Source organism: Oncorhynchus kisutch, linkage group LG2 (assembly GCF_002021735.2).
Source record: "Oncorhynchus kisutch isolate 150728-3 linkage group LG2, Okis_V2, whole genome shotgun sequence".
In the NCBI taxonomy this organism is placed as follows: Eukaryota; Metazoa; Chordata; class Actinopteri; order Salmoniformes; family Salmonidae; genus Oncorhynchus; species Oncorhynchus kisutch.
The window spans coordinates 39,607,629-39,624,139 of NC_034175.2; the positions used below are offsets into that span (position 1 = coordinate 39,607,629).

General features: G+C 43.8%; 1 protein-coding gene across 8 annotated transcripts in view; it reads left to right on the forward strand.

The window, feature by feature from the left end:
* The window catches only part of glsb (glutaminase b), a 63,659-nt gene that overhangs the window by 20,204 nt on the left and 26,944 nt on the right, over positions 1–16,511 (forward strand). For 4 of the 8 annotated variants that reach the window (XM_020454159.2, XM_031794121.1, XM_020454189.2 and 1 more), the window contains exons 3-7: positions 1,303–1,424; positions 5,378–5,507; positions 5,915–5,994; positions 7,209–7,372; positions 10,858–10,916. In XM_020454159.2, coding sequence (XP_020309748.1) covers positions 1,303–1,424; positions 5,378–5,507; positions 5,915–5,994; positions 7,209–7,372; positions 10,858–10,916 — 555 coding nt within the window. Of the gene's footprint in view, positions 1–1,302; positions 1,425–5,377; positions 5,535–5,914; positions 5,995–7,208; positions 7,373–10,857; positions 10,917–16,511 lie in introns of all 8 variants that reach the window. The other 4 variants (XM_020454175.2, XM_020454183.2, XM_020454140.2 and 1 more) reach the window with 1 other exon arrangement.

Consider the following 16,511-nt stretch of genomic DNA (forward strand, 5'->3'; position numbering starts at 1 on the left):
GTTCTCCTGTGTCTCCTACTCAATCCCTTTTTTAGGGAACTAGGAACTGTGCCCATCTTCTTAACCAGGGATATTGGGTTAAGAACTGTGCCCAGCTTGGATTGAGCCGTAGCCCCATAGTATATCAATGAGTTGTTTGACCCAATTTAGGCATACTGTAGATGATTGGGATAGCAGCTACAGCAGGCTCTCCCCGCTGGTGGGTGTGCTGACCTGCTGTAACGTCCTCAAACAAGTGTATGACCGTCTAGTTCTGAAACTCAAAACGTTTCAGGAAAAACTCAGGGAAATAGGGCTGTTGTGAATATAGGTGATTCTGTTGGAACCTACAGTTATGATGCCAATCACATATGCCTATATTTACAGCCACTGATTTTTTTTTTCTTTACAATTTCATGAAACAAATCTTATGGAGAGAACTATTTTCCTGACAGTTTTTCCCAACGCGGCGATATATGTAACGGCATAGGATAAGATCTGCGGGCCAGCATATGATTAAACACACTCACGCACCCAAACCCACACGCCGATTCTGGCACAATATTAGGAACACTAGGTGAATACGAACATGTACACACCATCAAATAATAGCCCCTGGGTTTTACGGGAGGAAACGCAGGTTTGTGACTCTGCTACTTCACAGCTTCTCTTCCCTGACGCACATGTGGATTTTGAACCAGGCTGGGCCTGTGAGAGGTTTTGCTGAGAAAGCGGCTTCCCGTAATCATGTGGTAACCTCGTGTTTGAGCGTCCTAACTATAACGAGGAAGTTGGGGGGGGGGGAAAGGAACATATTTGCCTTTATTCTATTTATCGAATATCGGTGGAATTATCGTCCAATATCAGTAAAAGGCCAATATCGGCAGATTTTAATATTGGTCTTTAGGTCCCAGATCTGGTTGTGCTCTTGCCAACTTCATTTCTATTTGGCATGACAATCAGTGACGAGTTGCCATGATGGCACAAACAGTCTCGGGCTATATACAGTATATACTGTTTTATTGAGATTTTTTTTTCAGGACTTTGCCTGTCTTCTATAACTGTTCTCCCAGGCCGCTTGAATAGCTTCCTTTCCTTGATTCCTTTCCTTCACGATCACAGAGAGCTAATCAGGTCTGGTCAGTGCTAATAAAGGAGAAGAGACCAGGAATGGCCGCTTTTCATACGCCTTTCAACACCAAGGATGTTTGTTTTTTTCTCCCCACTTTGGGCCCACCAATGTTAACCGAGTTTCTGTGACTGCTCAGTGCAGGCTCACCAAGGCTAAACCAGAGTTGTGACCCCCCCCCCCCCCCTCTGCAGGCACTAAAGGCCACGGGACTACGCACAGGAGATCCCCGGCTGAAGGAATGCATGGACACCCTTAAAGTCACCCTGAAGAACACCTCGGACGGAGTCATGCTGGACAGAGACCTCTTCAAGAAGTAAGTGTTGTTCCCCGATGCGAATCAGAGACGCTCAGTAGTGTTAACGATATATGTATTGATAGAGTGGGGCGTGAATATGCTGTTGGCTATGCATTATCTTTTCACACTATTGTACCCACCCGAACAAGGCTGGCTTGGATATTTTCTTTTCACATCTTTCAGCACTGTTCAAGCAACTATGGTGAATGCCTAACCCGACCAGCTCAGCTCAGCTCGTCTCAGTGGTGTGAAAAGCCCTAATGAGGGATGATTGATTCATGACTGCGAGTTGACGTGTCTGTGCAGGCAGAGCTCCAGTTCCTGCGTGTTTTCCTCATCATAACAGCTCTAGCTCATGAATCATTCAGCCCGTCTATTCTCTGGGTTAAGATGGAATCCATTATTCACGTCTCGCCCGCCTGTGCCAAGCTAGAGGAAACCCAGTGATCTACTTCCTGCCACAATGTCACACGGCCCAGATTGACCCTAATTGTTGACATCCTGTCCTGAACCTTGTCACCTCAATGGAAACTAACTAATCCCGGTGATGTCACTTTGTTTCTATGAGCCACACGTTTTAAAATGCATTGTAAATGCATTAGGTATTTATGCATTGTTAGAATTTCTTACAATGAGCCATGGTGAGCTATTATGAATGCTTATAGCATGTCTTTAATGTATATTACCACCTCTGAGTAATGCTATATGAATGCAGTTGTCTTTTGGCCACAAACGGCTGTGACGATGAGCCCTGAGCTGTTACGAATGCGTACAGGAGGTCGTGTCGTCCGCTATGCCATAGTGAACGTGACGTGATAATAGGCCATCTAAAGTGCATTCATAATGCATTATAACAGGGTGGCTTAACAGAGAGCATAACCCCAAACCCTTCCAGACCGAGACCCCCACCAGAGCCAATAGGATGTCGGTCAGGCTCACGTATAGCGCCATGACACAGGACATCATGTGCTCACTGCAGCATGTGTTATGTTATAGTTTTGACGTCTTCACTATTATTCTACAATGTAAAACCCTTGACTGAGTAGGTGTGTCCAAACTTTTGACTGGTACTGGTACAGTGAGCAATATGTTTGGAACCTCAAATTGCAATAAACTGGCGGTATCGAAGGGCAATCCATATAGAATCGCGCACACTGGGCCTGACAGTTGTCATTAGCGGCTAAGCTTCTGTGGCGAAGAGAAATTACTTAGCAGTGCATGAGTACACTCATTCGTTCTCCCTTCCTCATCTTACTTAACATCACACTCTGGACACCGCTAAGCTACACTGCCCTAACTGGCCAATTAGCAGAGGGGATCCCAAACCTTTTCACCCAGTCCACCCTTCCTGCATTGGGGAACATCCCACGTACCATGTCTTACTATTGGCACAAGTACTGTTCAGGACACACTGTTCACACCCCTCTTGTTGGTGGAGAGAATTTTTCAGGGAAATTTATTTCCTGCAATTCTACACATTTTGTTATGGGGGGGCAGAGAAAATGTTGCTGTTTTTAAACCACATTTTTCTTGCATTTCTATACATTTTGCCATGTCTAACGTGTATTCATGTGGTATATTTTAGCAACTCAAACGTTACAACAAAATCTATGGGCTGAATAACCTAGCAAAAAAAAACTTTTAGCTGACATGGGCTAGTTGATCTGGACATTTCTAACAAGTTATAAATAGCTCTCTAAGGTTTGCAATGACTGATATGACAAGAGGAAAACTGGTGATGCTCTACACAATTTCGAAATTGCATTCTACTATTACAACTTTCAAGAGTATGTTGAAAGCTGGACTGAGGTAAAAAAAAAAAGAAGGGAAAAAAGAGGGGGGTTTGGGAACCACTGACCAGGCACTTTCATTCTCTCTGTTGTCACCCGCTGAATACATTGTGGGTGTGGGTGGTAGTAGGCTGGCCAGGTTAACATTGACAGGGCACTGTGTAAAACGATAGGCTCTGTCCACTCGTCCTTTCTGCTGCTGATGGACGTTAGACTAGACAGGGGGTCCGGACCTCCTGGAGTAGCAGAGCCAAACCACAGAAAGTCTATGTACTGCAGTGTTCGGTCGTAGGCTCAAATGACTCCGTTGATTGGCGTGCGGTGCTTGCAACGTCAGGGTTGTATTCATTAGGGCACACTGTATCAAAACGTTTTGTAACGGAAAAATGTTTCTTTATTGGAGAAGTTCAGGTAGTCCCTCCCTGTTTCTAACGTTTGTTGCCTAACGAATACGACCCAGGGCTGCATTCTGAACATTGCAAATAGTAATGTCTTGTGTAGAGCTCACATGATTGCTCAGTTGGTGCCGTGTCAGGTGTTCGCTGCCTGCTTTTCTGCCCAGTGTCACCCATCACCACAAATTAAATGTCAAATATCTATGTGTGGCAATTGTCAGCTATTTTTAAGACACCGGGGCAAGGCGGAAATGAGTGATGGCACTACGATACAGTCGCACTGAAACTGGTCTCCATGTCCACACGCAGTGCCCAGTTATGCCCATGCCAGTCTTCCTGTTTTCATCTGCATCTAGAGGAAGTGCTGCTTGGTACAATAGTTGTCCTTGTGGTTTCCAGAAAGGTCTGTGTGCGTATACAGTTCATTCTGGGTGGTTCCCTAAAGACAACCCTTCTGTTATTCACCCCCCCTGGAATAGTTTGTCCCTGGAACATTTCTGTAACAGCAGCCTGCTTGCTGAGTCTCCAAGGCCTAGCTTATAGCTCCCTGAGGGACATGTATGTAAATGATTGCAGCAGAGGGATGGTGATGGAACTATGGGATGTCTGTCTCCTGGACACACCTGGGTGTTATATCCTTCAATGTGTTAAATGCTAATATTGACTAGCAACGCTCTCCTGAGGCCCGGCGGCACGTTGAAAACAGTATCCCACAAGAAACCATGCATTCAAACCTTTTTTTAGATACAGTATGGTTATCGATTTGTTCTTCAAGGATGGAAGAGCTAGGCCAGGTCCCAAGGATCTTTAGGAATAAGGCACTGCATCTCAGTGCTAGAGGCGTCGCTTCAGACACTCCAGTTCGAATCCAGACTGTATCACAAGCGGCCGCGATTGGGAATTCCATAGAGCGGCGCACGTCGTCCGGGTTTTGGCTGGTGTAGGCCGTCATTGTAAACAAGAATTTGTTCTTAACCGAGTTGGATAAGGGTTAAATGAAATAAAAAATAAAATGATCAAACATGCCCTAGTTGCCACCTCACTTTTCTTTTTAGTAGGCCATATACTGTGGTCGTTGAGATGAGCATCTTTTTATGAATGTTCATGTAGCACTCGCAAAGCTACAGTAAGTGAGTTTTGTTTATCTTAAGTTAACCAGGCGTTAACTGAGAGCATCTGGGAATACTTATATTAGGCCTATGTTTCCCCCCCACTTACCCATAATGTTTTTGTGTGTGTGCATGCGACGCGTTCATGTGTTTTAGTATTTCATCCCGTGGCCCCAGGCTATTGTTAGGTTCTAAACCAAGAGCACAGACTCGCAGACAATTAGTAAAGCTCAAACCAAGTTTTTTTTTTTTTCACCCACTGGGTCACACAGCTGCATAAGACAGAGATGTATTTACACAGGTGCTGGTATTTAAACGTTCGTCCTTACACATCTGAACAGCCAGTACATCTCTGTTACTAGACAGTGATGCATGGTCTTTCTCACCTCATCTGACCTGACCTCGGCCCATATTCCTGACTTGTACCAGACTGTGGCCCTTCTCCTTCCCATGTATCCCTGATGTCTAACAATAACATGTTCTGACCGAATGTAAACATTCTACATTCCCCTCTCTCCCTCAGTGACATGAATAGGATATTTTATATTTAAGTTTAGAAGTCAGAACTCATTTTGTGGCTCACCATGGCTGTGTTAGCTCCATGCTAACTACCTGAGCTAAGAGGGACTCGTGTCATGTAATGTCCAAATAAACCTCTACCACCCTCCTTCCTCCAGATGTGTCCAGAGCAACATAGTCTTGCTCACCCAGGCCTTCCGCAAGAAGTTTGTCATCCCCGACTTCCAGTCCTTCTCTTCTCACATCGACGAGCTCTACGAGAGTGCCAAAAATCTGACCGAAGGCCAGGTTGGTAATCAGCCCATCCTGGGGGAGGTGGGTGGACGCCATCCTTCTCGTTGTTCCTGTAGTCTGCCTCTTTCACCTTTTTTTTCTTTTTCTTCCACCTCCTCTGTGGTATCGTCAATGGCAGATATTGTGTGTAGCTGGAGTTTTCTTATGTATCCTTTTCTTCTGTGTGTGTGCTTAACTGTACACGCTTAGAAAAAAGGGTTCTTCGCCTGTCCCCATGAACTCAAAAGTGTTCTACCTGGAACCAAAAATGGTTCTCCTATGGGAACAGCCGAAGAACCATTTTTAGGTTCTAGACGGCACCTTTTTTTCCATTTTTTTTCAGACTATGTATTTTTATCAAGGGAGTCTTACACGAACAGTTTGGATTACAGGTGTTGGAACTATTTTTCTCTCCACCGCAGGTTGCAGACTACATCCCCCAGCTTGCCAAATTTAGCCCAGACCTGTGGGCCGTGTCTCTGTGTACTGTGGATGGACAAAGGTTAGACTCGCGCCTCACCCCACCATTATGTACTCACAAAGCTTTTATCATGTGATTGAGACAGGGTTATTATTATTATCTTTAAGACCAACAGTTGGTAAGTTGACCAACAGTTGGTAAGTTGGTCAACAGTTGGCAACACTGAAAATGCACATGCGTCCCGCTATTTAACATCTGCAAATTTACCCAGTGATAGGATATCTCAAGGCCATCTGAACTGGGATAAAGGCCAGCTAAACTTCCAGTAGAAGCCAAACATTACGATGTAGGGTCCGCAGTTTAGTTCTGGCGCACTCATTGATAATAGATATGGTAAAATAACAACCAATCTTAGGGGGTGTTTGTGTGTTTTTATATGTCTGTAAATGACACTATCTCTCTTTATGATGTTTGCTGTAGGATAGAAAGTCATAAAGATAACATTGGAATGAGGTGTTTTGTTTATGTTCGGTTTTTATGATTTACAGCATGCACTAAATTCGGAGGGGCAGCTATCTGGATGCCCCTTAGCAGCTCTCCTTTTCTTTCTCTGTCGTTCTTACTGTCTTTATCCGTCTTATCTATTCCCCCTCTCTCTTTCAACCTACCTCTTCCTCTAGGTTTCTCTATTTCTGCTCTTCATCTCTCTTTCCTTCTACCCTGTCTTCTTTTTGTTCCGTCTGTACTCCATCCGCCACAGTCTTTCTCCCTGTACCTCGTTTTCACTTTCTTCCACCCCCTTCTGAGCTTCTCACTTTTCTGTGTCTCCTCTCCCCGTCTCCTTTAATGACGGCCCATGAGTGACGATGTCTGGTCATAGTGACCTTCTGTAACAATATGTTTACTCGCTCACGCCTCTCCCACTTGATTATATGGTGTTGACAGAGCCATCATGCGCTCCAGATATTGCACACTGCTTTAGTGTTCAGCCGCAACAAGAAAATCTCACCAGTTGAATAGTTCCTGCATGCACACAGCGGTTCTTGGCAGAGTTGAAGCCAATATCTGCATTGAAATGATATTTTTATGAACAATTTCTGACTGTCCTCAAGCCGTTCTTGTGATATCAGTGTTATTATTACCTTAACAAAGCTTCTCTCACATCAGTTTATCATGTGACGTGATGACACGTAAAGTCAAATAAGGTGAATCTGCTTTGTGATGTGTAGGAGGCCTTAAAGAACAGGGAAGTGGGACTTGATTAACCTGTATTTAAGCCTGCTTTTGTTTCTCAGACACACGGTAGGCGACACCAAGGTCCCCTTCTGCTTGCAGTCGTGTGTGAAGCCGCTGAAGTACGCCATCGCGGTGCACGACCACGGCACCGAGTACGTGCACCGCTTCATCGGGAAGGAGCCCAGCGGCCTGCGCTTCAACAAGCTCTTCCTGGACGAGGACGGTGAGCTGTTTCTCAGAGCTGATCCTGCTGGGGCACAGAATAAGACTAGAATGACCAGAATGGGGAAAGCCCCTCAGATCATGCCAGGGACCAGTTTGAATCCAAATCACAATAATGTTGAATCCAGATCACACTGTTAAATTCTGTATCCCTGTCATCAAATGTTATTTCAAATCAATACAGGTCAGGTAAATAGGCAGGTACAGCATCACTGTGTCGAAGTGGACAGTTTTTTCCCCCACCTGTGTCCAGACATCTAAAATAAATAAAAACTGTATTTTTCTGAGCAGTATGACATAGCTAGATCAACGTACGCCATAGCCGCTTTGCCTTTGAATGCCCCTGTCCTCTCGCCATCCCCTTTGTTTGATTGTTTTACCTCTTAAGTGCTTTTGATGAAGAGCCCACAAGTGATGTCTCTTTCTCCAGTCCCCCCTGTCTACACATCGATGCCTCGAGCGTCATCATCCATCCAACACGGTTATAGATGCCACTGCTTTCTAACTGCTCTCCAGCTGATGACGCATCCACCGCGGAATACAAGGCGGGCTGATTGGTTGTAAATGTTGACATTAAAAAGAGTGGGGAGAGGCCCTTACTTGCAACACACCAACCCCAACCGCCTTAGTCTATTTTCAATCCAACTTGGCCTTTCGGCAACTGTTGCTATGGCGATGATGAAACTTGAATGATTCAGAGATCATTCCCTCCCTCTGCTCAGTAGGGGTGGGCTGACGTATGATGAGGAGTCGGGGGTCTCACACAGTGTCCTCCTGCTTGCTTTTCCACCTATGATTCTACATCTTGCTGCTCCCTCTCAGAATACCAATAGAAAGATCAATGGTGACCCAGGAATAGAAGAGAACCTGTCAAGAGTCCCAAAGGGTTGTGTGTGTGTGTGTGTGTCCAAGCTGGCTGTACGGAAACCTCAATGTTTTTTCCTACACACATTATGTAGTCAAAGTAAAGGTGACCTTCATTCCCTCAACACATTTGACTACCAAATGGAGGATATGTTTCACTGTCCTCCTCACCCCAAGAAATAGGATATGCCTATGCTGGTAAATCAGAGCAAACAATAACTATACATTTGTATTGGATATGTTCAGGGGTTACCTCCATTTCAATACATTTTCTCCCATTTTAGTTCCTACTGAAATTGACAACTCTGTTAAATTTGCGCGCGTCATAAAGATACAGTATGTAATGACGTGCCCGTCAGAAAGTATTAACACCCTTGACTTTTTCCATATTTTGTGTTATAGCCTGATTTAAAAAAAATATTATTTCAAAATGAAAAGCTGAAATGTCTTGAGTCAGTAAGTAATCAACCCCTTTGTTATGGCAAGCCTAAAAAAGTTCAGGAATAAAAATGTGCTTAACAAGTCACATAATAAGTTGCATGGACTCACTCTGTGTCCAATAATAGTGTTTTAAAATGTTTTTTTTTACTACTTCACCTCTCTACCCCACACACACAATTATCTGTAAGGTCCCGCAGTGAATTTCAAACACAGATTCAACCACAAAGACTAGGGAGGTTTTCAAATGCTTCACAAAGAAGGACACCTATTACATAAATTGAATATCCCTTTGAGCATACTGAGGTTATTAATTATACTTTGGATGCTGTATCAATACACCCAGTCATAACAAAGATACAGACGTCCTTCCTAACTCAGTTGCCGGAGAGGAAGAAAACCGCTTAGGGATTTCACCATGAGGCCAATGGTGACTTTAAAATGGTTATAGAGTTTAATGGCTGTGATAGGATAAAAGTGAAGATGGATCAAAACATTGTAGTTACTCCACAATACTAACCTAATTGACAGAGGGTAAAGAAGGGAGCCTGTGCATAAATCAAATATTACTAAAAAATGCATCCTGTTTGCAACAAGGCTCTATAGTAAAACTGTTAGAAAAAATGGAGCAAAGCAATTTAACCTTTTGTCCTGAATACAAAATGCTATGTTTGGGGCAATTCCAATACAAAATTTTACGGAGTACCACTCTCCATATTTTCAAGCATAGTGGTGGCTGCATCATGTTATGGGTGTGCTTGTAATCGTTAAGGACTGGGGAGCTTTTCAGTAGCAAAATTTTAAAGGAAAGTCTGCTTTCCACCAAACATGGAGATTAATTCACCTTTCAGCAGGACAATAACCTGAAACACAAGGCCAAATGTACACTGAAGTTGCTTACCAAGTAGACATTGAATGTTCCTGAGTGGCTGAGTTAGTTTTGACTTAAATCTAATTGAACATCTATTGCGAGACCTACAAATGGTTGTCTAGCAATGATCAACAATCAATTTGACAGAGCTTGAAGAATTTTGAAAAGATGTGCAAATATTGCACAATCCAGGTGTGGAAAGCTCTTAGAGACTTACCCAGAAAGATTCACTGCTGTAATTGCTGTCAAAGGTGCTTCTACAAAGTATTGACTCAATGTTTCTTTATTTCATTCTCAATACATTTGCAACATTTTCAACAACAAAAAATGTACTTTGTCATTATGGGGTGTTGTGTGTAGATGGGTGATAAAAATATAAATTGTATCCATTTTTAATTCGCACTGTAACAACAAAATGTGGAGTAAGTCTAGGGGTATGAGTAATTTCTGAAGGCACTAACCGTCTCAGGGTTGCGTTCAGTCACTGAAACCCCGTAATCCTTAGTGCTGGTGCACATCTGAGTAGCAATCTGGGCCCATATCCTCAAAACTTCTCAGAGTAAGAGTGCTGATCTATGATCAGTTTAGCCTTTTAGATCATAATAAATAAAAATCCAAATGTATTTTTTATATGGACAGATCCTAGATCAGGACTCCTACTTTCAGACACTTTGTGGATACGGGCCCTAGTCTTTATCATCCCCTGTCTGCGTGGGCCATGTGCCACTGTTCTCAGAATCCCCTGGTGGAGGTGCCAGGATAGCTGTGTCAATTTGGTGACCGTTATGTAAGTAGGTTAAGACTCACTGCAGCGAGAGAAGTAGCCTTGACATTTGGACGTTGAGCAGGACCCAGATCATTTTGTTTGTTTAGTGTTCATTTCACTTTGCCCCTAACCCTGACAAATCTCATTAGTATCTAAGTAGTCGGAGAGAAAGTGTTTGTCTGTCATGTTTGAATAACAAACCTGATTGATTCAAGTGCAGGCTTGCATCTGTTCTCAGTGCTCTATGCCAAATGACATTTGCATATCCATTTCATTACAATACATTTAAAAAAGGGTTGCTAAATTATTAATGGATTGTCTAGTGTTGACAGTGGTCTGTTTTGATATGGTTCTAGGAATTTGTATGTCATTTTTACAATGAAAGCCACGTCACTCCAACATTCTTCGTAGCAAGCATTTATAACCAATACTGTAGTACATTTTTGAAAAGGCTCTGCAAGGAATCATTCCCACTCTAGGTCTTTGAGATTTGTAATCAATATTTTAAGTTGGTGTATATTTTTTTCCCATTTTTTTTATATTCCAGATAAGCCTCACAACCCCATGGTGAACGCCGGCGCTATTGTTTGCACCTCATTGATAAAGGTATGAATCCACTTGTGTTTCTGTGTATTTTTACTGTCTGTCTCATTCATAGTTCATACCAATGACCTCCGGCCCAGATAAGGTAAATTTGCCTTGTTCGCTCTGTGCCAGCGTCGATATTTGACGAGCGCCGCGATTTAACACAGGGGTCTTCAACCTTTTCTTGCCCAGGGGCCCCAGTCATGGCACACCGGCGACCCAGGGACCCCATCATATTTTGGCAATTAGGTCAATGGTAATGGCAGGGAGAAGTAATCAACATTTTAAATGAATAGATTTGGTAGATTTGTTTTTCTCTTTTTTTTTACTGTAGGTATGTACAAAATTAGCTTATTCTGTTATTGCTTGCAATATTGATAAAAACAGAGTCCGGGTCAGTGTGGTAGACAGATAATGTTTGGAAAGCCTCAAGGGGGTTAACCTAGTTTGTCATCATCATCTTGTTTGTCTGAGAGAACACCTCTCGACTTAATAGAGGCATGAAGTCGACTGCTAGGTGACTGACATGGCGATTAAGGCCTGTCGTAATTCTCCCTGAGAGGGATTTAGGGCAGCCTCCACTGGGACATGATTTTGCCGCCCCCGGTGATAATAACCTGGATGGACAAACAAAGACACACACAGACAGAAAGGCAGACACACACACACACACAAACAGACGAAGCTATGTCAGAGAGATCATGGAGCACTTTAGCTGAGCCCGCCAAGCAGGGTTTCCGTTAGTAAAATGTGGCACTGGACATTTGCCTGGCAGCATTTTAATTTATCAGACCCGTATGAATTGGGTTCGTAACTTGGTTAGGCCGTCCACCCACGGTGCTCGGAAGTACAGAAATCCCATTTAGATTAGGGTAATTAATCTTAACAGAACATGCAAAGACGTGCATCCATACCGAATTCCGATGCGCACTTTGAAGATGTTAGAGTAACTGTCCACATGTACTTTTCCTCAGCCAACAAGACAAGTATTGAACAGTCAAATCACTAGTCTATGTCAATCTACTATCCCCTATAGTAGAAAAGTTGACCTATTTTAGTGGTCAGCTTGGCGAGAAAGAAATAGCCTATTCCAAACAGACTCTGGGACAGTTGTGGGACTATAGATCCCAAAGTAGTAGGCTACATAAAACAACGTTAATAAGCAATGAGGCTGATCCAACCGATCATAACATTTAGCTTAAAATGTTGATAAACTATTATATCTTCACATTATAAGTGTAGCAATGCAGACAAGGCAGTAGGCTAGGTGTGGATGTTCATCCCATAATACAATCAGTGGGAAACCACAGAGAGGAAAATATCCATTAGAAATTTAGAAAGAGGGGAGATCTAAAGATGCAAAGACTACCAATAGCACACGAGAGAAATAGAGAAATAGGCTACTGCTTTCAGTGGCATATGGAAGACTTCCAAATGCCATGCATATGGTCGGATTCATAATATGTAGTAAAACGTTCAGGTTTCAAACAATTAAGTACATGTTTTCAAAATGCATACTGCCTCCAGCTCATTGCAAAGTAGTGTGACGCGTGAATAAAACCTGCCTTCTGTTACCTATGCACAGGCGAAATAAGAAGCGTGCTTCAATTTCTAGTTGAGAAATAATAATAGTAACTAATTTTAATAGGTGATTTCCTTTTAGAATTGTTACGCAATGATTGGGTTTATAAAAGCACCTTTCACTCCAGCAGCAAGGAAAGAGCTGTTTGAGGACCGAGAGCAGCAACTCTCATGATGTCTGACAGATTTTTCACTCAAAGGCGCTGTATGATTTGCGTGTGTGATAAATAAGATGCATAACGAGTTTACTCGCGCACCAATTGAATTCCACTAAATAAGCATGACTTGTCAAATATATTTCAAAAGCCGCTAAGGTTATTCCATCTACTTGTTTGGTTCACTCTCTTTTCTTCAAGGAAACAATATTTCCTCTTTAAAATGGGCATTGATCCTGAGCGGATCAATCGGAGAAGCTAGTGCTAGCTTTTGGTGTCCCTCGAAGAGGTTTGCTACACTATTACAAAAAAAGACACTAGGAACCTTAAATGATACTTCAGCTGTCCCCATAGGATAACCCTTTTTGTTTCTAGGTAGAATCCTTTTGGGTTCCATGTAAAACCCTTTCCGCAGAGGGTTCTACATGAAACACCAAATATAGGTTTCTCCTATGGGGACAGCCGAAGAACTCTTGGAACTCTTATTTTTTCTAGTCATTAGCTTAACCCCAGGCTTCTGTGCCTCTCCACACCTGTCTAGACCTAATAAACTGTCTCATCTTCTCACTGTTGTCGTCTCTCGACTCCTAAGGACAGGAGGGTGTCACCCCATCTGTCTCTGCTCTTTGGAGAGGATGGACCAATAGGAACAGAGTAAACACAAACATCACAGACGTGATTGTCTGTTCTCGTTGCTTGTTGAGACTCGTTGAACATTAATATGAGGCTTGTTTTGTTGTGGAATTGACCTTTGTTCTCTCTGAGAACTAGGCTACTTTTTCTGGGACTATAGGACACGTATGTTGTTTGGTCTGATCTGTTTGTACAGTTTCCCCATCTCCTATGGTCATTGGCGTAACATTGACTATAGGAGTTGGCAAGAAAACACAAACAGATCTGGGAGCAGGCTTGTTGTTGACCCGCCACTCGCTGTCAGAAAGAGTCTGGGTAGCCATTTGATTAGCTGTTCATGAGTCGTATTGCTTGGGAGTAGAAGCTGTTAAGAAGCCTTTTGGACCTAGACTTCGTACTCCGGTGTTGCTTGCCTTGCGGTAGCAGAGAGAAGTCTGACTAGGGTGGCTCGAGCCTTTGGCAATTTTTAGGGCCTTCCTCTGACACCACCTGGTATAGAGGCCCCGGATGGCAGGAAGCTTGGCCCCATTGATGTACTGGGCCGTAAACACTACCCTCTGTACCAGGCCGTGATGCAACCAGTGCTCTTGATGGTGCAGCTGTATAACCTTTTGAGGATCTGAGGACCCATGCCAAATCTTTTCATTCTCCTGAGGGGGAATAGACGTTGTCGTGCACTCTTCATGGCTGTCTTGGTGTGTTTGGACCATGACAATTTGCTGCTGATGTGGACACCAAGGAACCTCTCTCAACCTACTCTAACACAGCCCCGTCGATGAGAATGGGGGGGCATGCTCGGTCCTCCTTTTACAATCGTCCACAATCAGATCTTTGTCTTGATCACGTTGAGAGAGAGGTTGTTATCCTGGCACCACACTGTCAGGTCTCTGACCTCCTCCCTATAGGCCGTCTCATCGTTGTTGGTGATCAGGCCTACCGCTGTTGTGTCATCGGCAAACTTAATGATGTTGTCATGAGTGAACAAGGAGTACAGGAGTGAACAAGGAGTACAGGAGGGGACTGAGCATGCACCCCCGAGGGGCCCCATGTTTTGGATCAGCGTGGCGGATGTGTTGTTACCCTTACCACCTGGTGGCCTGCCAGGAAGTCCAGGATCCAGTTGCAGAGGGAGGTGTTTAGTCCCAGGGTCCTTAGCTAAGTGATGAGCTTTGAGGGCACTATGGTGTTGAACGCTGAGCTGTAGTCAACGAATAGCATTCTCACATAGGTGTTCCTTTTGTCCATGTGGGAAAGGGCAGTGTGGAGTACATGGAGATTGCATCATCTGTGGATCTGTTGGGGCGGTATGCAAATTGGAGGTGGTCTAGGGTTTCTAGGATAATGGTGTTGATGCGAGCCATGACCAGCCTTTCAAAGCACTTCATGGCTACAGACGTGAGCGCTTCGGTCAGTAGTCATTTAGGCAGGTTACCTTAGTATTCTTGGGCACAGGGACTGTGGTGGACTGCTTGAAACATGTTGGTATTAAAGACTCAGTCAGTGACAGGTTGAAAATGTCAGTGAAGACACTTGTCAGCGCATGCTTGAAGTACATGTCCTGGTATTCCGTCTGGCCCTGCGGCCTTGTGAATGATGACCTGTTTAAAGGTCTTACTCACATCGGCTACGGAGAGCGTGATCATCAGCTGTCCTGGACAGCTGATGCTCTCATATGCATGCTTCAGTGTTGCTTGCCCCGAAGCGAGCTTCAAAGTCATTTAGTTCGTCTGGTACACTCGTGTCACTGGGAAGCTCGCAGCTGTGCTTCCCTTTTGTAGTCTGTAATATTTTTCAAGCCCTGCCACATCCGACGAGCGTCGGAGCCGGTGTAGTATGATTCGATCTGAGGTCTGTATTGACGCTTTCCTTTTTTGATGGTTCGTCGGAGGGCGTAGAGGGATTTCTTATAAGAGTCCCATTCATGGAAAGTGGCAGCTCTACCCCTTACCTCAGTGCGGCTGTTGCCTGGTTGGGGTATGTACGTACGGCCACTGTGGGGACGACGTCATCGATGCACTTATTTATGAAGCCAGTGACTGATGTGGTGTACTCCTCAATGCCATCTGATGAATCCCGGGAACATATTTCAGTCTGGGCTAGCAAAACAGTCCTGTAGCTTAGCATCTGTGTCATCTGACCACTTCCGTATTGAGCGAGTCACTGTTACTGCCTGCTTTCGGAATCAGGAGGATAGAGATATGGTCAGATTTGCCAAATGGAGGGCGAGGGAGAGCTTTTTATGCATCTCTGTGTGTGGAGTATAGGTGGTCTAGAGTTATGTATAATTTGTATTTTATTTGATCTGATTGCACATGTTAACATACGGGTAGAAAATAGGTAAACTGCATTTAAGTTTCCCTGCATTAAAGTCCCCTGTCATTAGGAGCGCCGCCTCTGGATGAGTATTTTCTTGTTTGCTTATGGCCTTATGCAGCTCTTTGAGTGCAGTCTTGGAGCCAGCATCAGTTTGTGGTGGTAAATAGGGAGCTACGACAAATATAGATAAACTCTCTTGGTAAATAATGTGGTCTACAGCTTCTCATGAGATACTCTACCTCAGGCGAGAAAAATCTTGAGACTTCCTTAATATTAGATTTCTAGATGTTTTTTACAAATAGACACAGACAGCTACCCCATGTCTTACCGGAGGCAGCTGTTCTATCTTGCCAATGCACTGAACCCAGCCAGCTCTGTTATTCATGTCGTCGTTCAGCCACGACTCTGTGAAAAATAAGATATTACAGTTTTTAATGTCCTGTTGGTAGGATGGTCTTGATCGAAGCTCATCCATTTTATTATCCAATGATTGCACGTTGGCCAATAGGACTGATAGAAGAGGTAGATTACACACTCGCCTTCGGACCCTTACAAGGCAGCCTGACTTACGTCCCCGATATCTCTCTCTCCTTCATCGAATGACGGGGATTTGGGCCTTTTCGGGTGCCTGAAGTAAATCCTTTTGAGTCTGATTTGTTAAAGAAAAAATGTTCGTCCAGTATGAGCAGAGTAATCGCTGTCCTGATACCCAGAAGCTCTTTTCGGTCATAAGAAACGGTGGCAGAAACATTATGTGCACAATTGGTCAAGCCTCCGGCGCCATCTCTTGAAGCAACTCATCCATTATACTGACCCCCCCTCTTTCGTTGAAATATTATGCACCAAATGATAAACAGATGGAGATGTCCATTACATTCCCAAGTGCCAGTGTATGTCCTTCCAGACTTTGTCTATGGAAATCGAGACTCGC